This window comes from Vigna angularis, chromosome 3 (assembly GCF_016808095.1).
Source record: "Vigna angularis cultivar LongXiaoDou No.4 chromosome 3, ASM1680809v1, whole genome shotgun sequence".
Taxonomy (NCBI): Eukaryota; Viridiplantae; Streptophyta; class Magnoliopsida; order Fabales; family Fabaceae; genus Vigna; species Vigna angularis.
This window is the reverse complement of record NC_068972.1, coordinates 853,435-862,368: the sequence shown is the minus strand read 5'-3', so window position 1 is coordinate 862,368 and position 8,934 is coordinate 853,435. Positions and strand designations below refer to the sequence as shown.

At 34.2% G+C, this 8,934-nt stretch overlaps 2 protein-coding genes and 1 non-coding gene across 4 annotated transcripts; all 3 read right to left on the bottom strand.

Annotated features, from left to right (window-relative positions):
* Positions 1-469: 469 nt before the first annotated feature.
* On the bottom strand, positions 470-3,687 carry LOC108324982 (protein ALP1-like). The gene is made up of 2 exons (XM_017557949.2): positions 3,232-3,687; positions 470-1,696 (listed from the first exon to the last, which is right to left on the bottom strand). The coding sequence occupies exons 1-2, from the start codon at positions 3,341-3,343 to the stop codon at positions 651-653; spliced, it is 1,158 nt and encodes a 385-aa protein (XP_017413438.1). The 5' UTR covers positions 3,344-3,687; the 3' UTR covers positions 470-650.
* A 1,343-nt stretch (positions 3,688-5,030) lies between these two features.
* On the bottom strand, positions 5,031-5,103 carry TRNAK-CUU (transfer RNA lysine (anticodon CUU)). Its single transcript has one exon. It is a non-coding gene; the product is annotated as a tRNA-Lys (tRNA).
* A 716-nt stretch (positions 5,104-5,819) lies between these two features.
* On the bottom strand, positions 5,820-8,567 carry LOC108323703 (protein SOSEKI 5-like). Of its 2 annotated transcripts, XM_052874729.1 has the most exons (4): positions 7,704-8,497; positions 6,893-7,075; positions 6,730-6,799; positions 5,820-6,552 (listed from the first exon to the last, which is right to left on the bottom strand). In XM_052874729.1, exons 2-4 carry the CDS (start codon positions 7,065-7,067, stop codon positions 6,000-6,002), a joined length of 798 nt encoding a protein of 265 aa, XP_052730689.1. In that variant the 5' UTR covers positions 7,068-7,075; positions 7,704-8,497; the 3' UTR covers positions 5,820-5,999. The 2 variants fall into 2 exon arrangements, with proteins under 2 accessions (XP_052730689.1, XP_017411727.2); XM_017556238.2 differs by having other exon boundaries at positions 6,893-8,567.
* Positions 8,568-8,934: the final 367 nt, after the last annotated feature.

The window sequence follows — 8,934 nt, the reverse complement described above, 5'->3', positions numbered from 1 at the left end:
TATTAAATTTGTATGGACTCAAATTTATAATCCTTCTAAGTATTGAACTTTATTTAAAAAAACTATTATTTCCTGACAACTTTTCTTTCATGCACATAAATTTGAAAATCAAACCACATTAAAATAGAGCTATTGTTTTATCAGTTTGCATTCCCCTTTCATTTGATTAAAAGGTAGAGTAAGAACACTAAAACTGCAATCCTCCAAATATCCTATGTATCGTTTGATTTAAGTCCAAACCCCAACTTCAGGTATAAAATATGATCATACATTGCAGTGTCCAAACTGAGGTAATGTCCAAATTTGCATCATTTGTGTCATTAAAGTTGTAATCTACTCACCTAAATCCCAGCAAAGGAAGATTAATATAATGTGCCTCCCCAACTTCACAAATTGGTGCTAAGACCCAAAATATGAAAAAAAGGAGCAACTAAATAAATGATTAACTCCTTTTTTTTAAGAGACGTAATGAACTAGCAAGGAAATAGCTCATTCAACCAGAATTATAATTTGTGTCCTCCTCCTTGGGAAGATACTGATGCAGAGGCAACTAAAATTTATTTCTGTCTAAGTCAGTTGAGTTGTCAACCAAAATAACATGAAAATGGTAATAAAGATCTAATTTTATGTAAGTCCTAAGAGATTATCTTTCAACTGGGCAGCTTGTCAGATAGGAAGAGAGATAGCTTCTCTCTTATAGCGTTGGCATTGTTGTCCACAAATTCACAGGTTTGGTCTTGATATCTGGAATCATGCTGGTGGCAAGAGGGCATATCATTCAGTACTTCATCCTTCATATCGATAACTATATTATGCAGTATGCAGCAGACAAGAATAATTCTTGGTAACTTGTGCTTGTCAGGTTTCCACATCACACCTTGGATTATCCTCCACATCTCCTTCAGCCTAGCCAATGCTTTCTTGGCCAACATTTGAGTTTCAACAACCCTTGTATTAAACTCAACTTGAACATTTGAGAGTCCTTTACCTTCGTAAGGTGTAAGAAGCCATGGCAAAAGGGGAAAGCCTCTATCCCCTATAATATACTCCCTTACTGCTGTTCCTTCTGGAAGTACTTTCTTACCCCCATTCAACCTTTTCCCTTCTTCACCAAGTTTGAAAAAAGAACAACTCCGAAGCACTTGCTCATCACTCATACTTCCTGGCCATCCAGTAACTATGTCACGGAATCTCAGATCAGGATCCACAATGGCTTGCAAGACCATGCTGCAATTCTTCTCACGATCAAGCCACACACTATTCAAAGCATCCACAGAGGGCAAAGTCATCATTATGTGTGTGCTGTCAACGGCACCACAACAATTAGAAAGGCCCCTGAAGTTCTCAAACTTGCACTTTATCTCTTCCATTTCGGTTTCAGTTGAAGGCCAGCTGAGATGGTGGAGTCCTCTTTCTTCCATTGCTTCCACAAACCTCCATGTTACTTGGGAAACAGTCGACTGGTTCATCCTAAATGAGTCGCCAATGGTTGACAATGACTCACCAGAGCTGAGCCTTCTAAGAGCTACAGCCACTTGGTCATTTAGAGACAAACGTTTGCCACTTAAATCAACAAAATTTGAGGCTCTGGCCAGCAGGTCTTCTTCCACAAGAGAACATATATAGTTGAACGTCTTCCTTGAGATCTTGAAAACTGACTCAAATTTCTCTATATTTTTAGATTGAGCCAAAGGTCCTAAAATTGGAAAATTAAAGCATCAGCATATCATGAAGATGGGCAGTTGAATTTCACAAATGTATTATGAATAAGTTTAGCACATCATGCACCATCTTGAATAACATGAAAGGAACTTAACCCACATGCCAGAGGAAGTAATGGCAGAAACAGTATTCTTTATATCCAGACACAGTTATACTCAAATATATTAGAAATAAATGTGCAAATTCTTTGTAACTGGGATGGTTTACCTAAAGGTCAGTTTCTCTGAACGCTGTCAGAAAAATCCTTCTTTTCTTATATAAAGAAATCTACTCAGGTCACAAAGCAGAAATATTACAAAAATATGAACAACCTAATGGCTATATGCGACATAATTTTGATTAAGAAAATCAGCATAGTAAGGCATTTACTGAAGAGGTTCAACTATAAAAAACTGAATAAGGGTTCATACCTCTGTTTTTCAGATGTTATTTTCCTTTAAAATCTCTTCAGCAGCCAATCAGATTATAAGGTTTTGAACTCATTCAAAATAATTTTTTACTGTACCAACCATACCAATCTAACATTTATTCCAAGTTCAGCACATCTAACATTTAAACAAAGAAGTTCCACAGAATCTATATACCTTAGTTATCTTCAATCAATTTAATAAGCCACATGCAAAAATATATTTCATAAATAGTTATATTAGTTGGAATGTACCGTGTTAACCACAGACTTGAATAATCTCACTGCTAATGCATCTGGTTATTAGTCAGTATAGAGATGAGATTGTAAATTATGTGACTCTTCAAAGCAGGCATTGGGAAGAGACGAAAAGCTAGATTAAAGGAAGAAAGATCTTTAGAAATGGGTTGAAAGTCAAAATGAGTATTGACTGAATTCAATGCATAACAAGATAAAGAAGCTGCACAATTCACGTGAAAACAATGCATAAAATACCCAGATTGTTGTGTAAGTGGATAACTGCAACAAGTAAAGATAACAAATATAATTCTTGTGTTTATACCTACAACCAGGATCCCGCCAATGGTCTAATTACGTGGTGACACCATACCAGAAGTTTCACAATTTGGAAGGTTAAGATACAAATAGCAACTAGCCAAACAGATATATGATAACCAAACACGATTCAACAAAATTATAACCAAAGTCTACTACAGTTTCTAAGTAAGAGATACATTCCTTGTAAGAAACACATTTTGGTCAAAAGCATGGGGTCACTTTCTTTATCAAGTAAGTCATCAAAGATGTATGCCCCATAAGAGCAACATGAATATGAGAGTCAAGCAGAGAAAACAAAGATTCAACGAATGATGAGTAACTTATTAAGCTTGAAGAAACAAATCCCGAATCATTATAATCTTACCCATTACCAAAAAGGACATAACTTTTTTGCCCTACATCAGATAATCATAATAATAATAATAATAATAATAATAATAATAATAATAATAATAACTAGAAGTTTTGATATACAATGAAAAATAAGTAACAGACTATCACACAAACATGTCCAATCACAAACAAGAAAGGATATTGCAGTGTACCTGAAATTCTGAGGGAGAAATGTTGCCACCAATCGAATGGGGTGGCAGAGGCATCTTGGCCATCTTTATCATCAGCCTTCTTCCTCTTCTTGATTCCTCTGATGGAACCCATTCAGTATATATTCACAAGGCAGAATAACACCAAAGCAAAGCAAAATCAGAAAAGGGAAACAAAACCCATTAATCACCACCCAGATTTCAACTCCACCAAACAAGAATCAAAGTGTATGAGCAAATTGCAGAGTATTTATTATAACATGAAAAAGATGAATGAATGAAGTAGTAAAGCATAGAGAGAAAGGGTGAAAGAAAGAACGAAGCAGAATATGTGAGTAACTAATGCTAGGTGTAATATCCATATATGTATATATATATATAGGTGGAGTGAAGGGAATCAAAGAATGTAAAAAATAAAATTATAAAAAGAAATTAAAATAGTTCGATGAGACGAGACCGCTAGTTTCTGTCGTAAATGGACGTGTCATGAACAATTCAACACTTCCTTGGTTATGGTCTTTCAATTCCTTTTAATTTTTACTTTTCAAATCACTTTAGCCAACTGGTAACTTTAGCATTTAAAATATATAAACTGAAAATGATTTTTTTTAACATCTCTCGGTAAATTTTTTTTTTACTATCAGAAACATGAAACCCTCTTGTTTATTTCTCTGGTCGTTTTACCAATTACCATTTTCATTCCATTCGTGCATCTTCGTGTCTCTGATATTCTTTTCAAAATATCATTTTCATTTACTACATTGTTAGACCATTTCTGTTTTCACATCATCATCACGGTCTCTGGAGCTAGCTTATATACGTGTAAGTTCATTTAAAAATATCAATAGGTTTATTTTTCAACAGAACAATAAATTATATATATATATATATATATATATATATATATATATATCCTCTCTTGGGATACAAGGCTTAAATTATAATGTTTGTTTATTTCAAAAGTTTTACTATTTAAATTAAAACTATATTGGGTATTAATTTATTTTAACATTTGGATAAAATTATTAACACTAGTGAATAGTTTTAAATCAATTTCTCATCTGTTTTTTAGTTCCTGCATATTCTCAATTCTAGCTAGCACCACTAGGAAATAGTTTGACATTCTTATTACTGCTTTTGCGATTTTATAAAATGAAAAAAATAAATAAATTAGGAGCACTCTTCACTTCTGGATTCCAGAAAAAACATTCATGTTTTAAAAATTTAAAATCGGTTATAAAGGGTGAAAAACTATCCATCAAGTGAAAAGAATGCTAATTTGCATTGAAACTGATCAAAAAATATAATATTTAACCTCTAAAAAGTATAGTTTTAAATTTTATAAAAAAAGTGTAATTTCTCGTTATGATAATGTTCTGGTGAAAGGTTTGAATTCACGAAATGAATTTTAATATTATAAAATATTAATTCTTAACTAACCAACAAACACCTTTAAGTTCATTAAAAAAAAATAAACTATGATAGATAATTTGTGATTTGATTTTTTAAAATAGTATTTACTTTGCTACAAAACAAACAAATTTATGATTTGAACATGGTAAATCGTTTGAACTAAACTGTGATAATCAGAAGGACTGAATTTTTTCTATTTGCTTTTAATCCACTTGATGAAAAAATAATATGAAAAGCTAGCTTTAATATTTCTTATAGAGCAGTATCTTTTGACTTTTCAGATTAATACAGGTAGCCAATAAAAAGTTAGTAAAGAAAGAGAAAATAATTAATGCAGGAACACTATTATGGTTACTGTTTTAAAGCAAATTAACAGAATAACAAAATTACGCCCACCGTGGGGCTCGAACCCACGACCACAAGGTTAAGAGCCTTGCGCTCTACCAACTGAGCTAGACGGGCTTTGTATTATTTTCGAGCTCTTATATTATTTTCCTCTTCGAAAAGTTGTACATAATGTAAGTAAATACATGTGCACATATCATTAATTTAAATTAGAATACTCAGTGATCTTAATTAATATTAAATAGACTAATATTTTTTAAATTCTTCATATTTTAGCCTTTTTAAATGATATAAAATCCGAAATTATAAATGCAAAAAGTAGTCTCCCACTTAATATTTTGCAAGTTTTTTTCATAGATTTGCCTCGTTTTGAATATTAAAAAATCATTGGGGTTAAAATAATTTACAATTAGTTTTGAAAGTAAACTCATTCAAAACTTCTAAACATAAAATATCATAGAACTAAATTTCAAATATATATATATATGATTGGGAGTAAAAAGCCACCCTACCTCTAAAGGCAGGCGTCTAGACAGAAGAGTTGAACTTCGTTCCAGCTCTATTTTTTCAAGGTCAGATGTTCATAACAATATCAGAACGAAATGTTCAATAGAAGACATTCTGGAGCAGAACTCTGGAAATAAAGACATAGCAGATGACTACAAACTTGCAGAATCTTTGAATGAAGAATTTTAATCTGTGAAAAGAATTTGAAATGAAATATAATTCGACAAATTCCATTTAATTGTGAACTACCTTGTTTATTAGATTATTAAATTTGAGTTGCTGACAAATGGTGATGCAACAACGTTGGGTGCCGACAAAAATAGAAGGAGCAATAATTCATGTCATCACATGTCTAATTTGATTAAAGGGACAACACAAAGGATAGATGTTTCAATGGCAACAAGTCACTCAACTCATTGTTCCATTTCTAACTGAACTAGAAGCAGCATAATCATACCAATTTGAGTGATTAACAGTTCCTAATTCGTACTCATGAACCTTTGACATCATCCACATCTGATGAACTGCATGAGAACTTCTGAAGCCTTGATCCTCCCACTTGGACGTTCATTCTCAACCCTCTGGTTTCTGATGTCTGCTGAATCGTAACCCTTCAAAGACCCTTCCAACGCTCCAAAACTAGAACTTGAAAATCGTAAAGATCCTTCATTTTCACCAACCCTTGCATCATCAGTTCCTTTACATTCTTCTACTTTCTCCCATTTTATCCTTTCCCTACGCTTCTCCTCTGTCTGAGTCGAGGCATTGGTGGCTTTCCCTGCAAACTCCTCGCACGTCTTTGCCCTGTAAAACTTGTAATCACTCGAGTTAAATGATTGGCTTCTACCCTTTACGGTTGCAGGGGAATCTGCATCCATGCTAGAATTGTTTGCTTCTGTCGAACTTTTGGAGCTTGATGTTGATATTGTCTCACAGGATCGAAAGCTCAAAGAAGCTTCTATCATCTGTGTTCCTTTCAGGACATACTCATGGCTACCACTCGGGTAAATGAAATCATTCTCAGACAAATCTTGCCACACAAACCCGTTTTTGTAACTCCTACGAAGAAAAATCTCGTTATCATTGTTATTTGCAAGAAGTTTGAGCTTGTGAGTGAACTAAATAAACACGTGTTCCCATTCACTTTAAGAATGTAATGTTCTTCTACTACTATCAAAGCACAAATCTTTTCATCTCATTCGAACACACACGTGAGGAGATAGAATAGAAATGTACCTTTTTGTAGACCAAGAATACATTGCGGTCATTCCTTGTCCCCGGAGAAAACTCAATCTATCTATCACATCTGAAGAGAACGAGAGGGTGAATATACAAGAGAAATAGTGAATTATAACTCAAATTCAGTAGCTAGCAACTCTATTTTCCTGGTAGCATTTACCTTTAAGACATAGCACTCCTTGTGGAGATGAGATTGGAACATCCATGAGATGTGGATGCTCGAGCTGGCCATTTCTGGAAAGGTAGTAAATTACTGGAACTCTGAGCTCAGTAGCTTGATGTTTTGGTTCAGTCCACATTTTGGAGCTCTCAGAACCTGCTTCTCTTTCTACCATTTTTTTCCCTTAACAAAATAAGAATAAAAAACAGCAAATGGAGGAAATGAGAGCCAAATTTTGTGAGTGCAGAATGAGAAGGTCTTGTATTATTATCTGAAATGGGAAGATGGGTGTGTGGAATTGTAGTCTCAATTCAGGTACTGAAGTGAGAGAGATTGTTGGCATTTATAATGAAATGGGCCAGCATGAGGGAAAGTGGCTGTTGTTTGCATTTGGCTAATAATGAGCTTTCATGTACCAATACCAGCAAGTGGCATGGCATGGCATGCAATTGCATACATTTCACGGCAAGATGCCAAACCTGTTTTTGAGCTTATAATATTAAAGAGATGCTACTACTATAGTTGCAAGTTAAGGGTCAAATGGTGTTTATCAATATGAAATATCAATCATGGTACTTGCTCACGGACCAAAGTGAGCTCAGGACAAATTTTTCATTTTATTCGTATGAAGTCAAAAGTTGTCCCGTGAAACCATGGCACTGCTTTCAGGGAAAAAAATGGACTAGTTTCGGCAACCACGCAGATTGTGCGGAAACTAATCAGAACTTCGTGCACAAAATAAAATTATAAAAATGGCTAACTCACTGTTCCTTTACATAGAAAATTTAAACGACCAGAGAAAACAACGAACCTCAAACTACTACTATCAACTGATCAAACGGCAAGGCATTCTTCAACCGTGTTATGGAGGAACTCAATGACGGTGTAAAGATAAGGATTTTGTCGATGTGAGACATTAGATCATTCTCAAACACTAAAAAACGTGTCACACGGATTACAAGAAGAAGAAAACTAATAAAATATTCTGAATCATTAAGTATCATTTGGTGCCTTCACTCTTGGCACGTATAGTAAGTAACAAAAACCTTCCTTGTTGGTGAAGCATAAGTCGTAATAAGGGGTTTATTTTGCATGACAAAAACGTTAGTAATCAAGTTTGAAGGCAATTTCTCATGTTGAGTATGTTGTTTTAGTCCATAGGACATAGTAAAAAAGACCAAATTTTACCTTCTTTTAAATGGTTTAATAAACTTTTAGAATGTTCTATTTATTATAGGAAAAAGAAAGTCTTTTTTATATAAAAAAAATATAGTATCGAGATGTTTTTTAATAGGAGGGATTGGGTTGATACATTTTAACATCCCCATGCAGACTTTTTTTTGCCTTGTACTGCAAATCATACTCTCACTTTATTCGTAAATAAAGAAAACTCTTAAAAATCTTCTTAAACAATTAGAATCCAACAAATAAGTACTTTTTTCCCTGTCCACCTACTCTGTCACTTCTCTCCTGAAAAACTTTAGATAGATATTTATGGTGATTATGCAGTATAATCTGTGTAGGAAAACCACTTGGTCACGCTATGTCTCAAGCTGTTTCACTCTTCTCTGAAGGTGAAATGGCGTGTGAATGAAAAGAGTACAGTGGCAGAAAGCGAATGAGAAAGCAGGTGGTGGTGAGAGAGAGATGAGACGAATGATGAAAGCTTACGTGTGATAGGGAATAAATCAGAAACAAAAGAAGAAACTGTAGACAGGCACAGCGTGGCATTTGCATTGAGCCCTTCAATGCACAGAACAAGTTAACGGGCCACTATTTGGAACCACTACGTTCCAATATCACTGTAGAGTGCAGACAGCAAATTGCATGGAGAAGAGGGAGGAGTGTGTTATTTGTCATCATGAAAGAGAAGATGTCTGACCACTTGTATTCTTAGAGTTCACAACTGTAGAAAAGAACAAAAATGAAAGTACTTGTAGTAGAAATTCAAGAGGGTCGAGCCCAGTTCACCTCTTCTAAAACAACAGTAAGATAATGAGCAAACATTTTATGGTCATTGAATAACAATGATTTTGTAACTT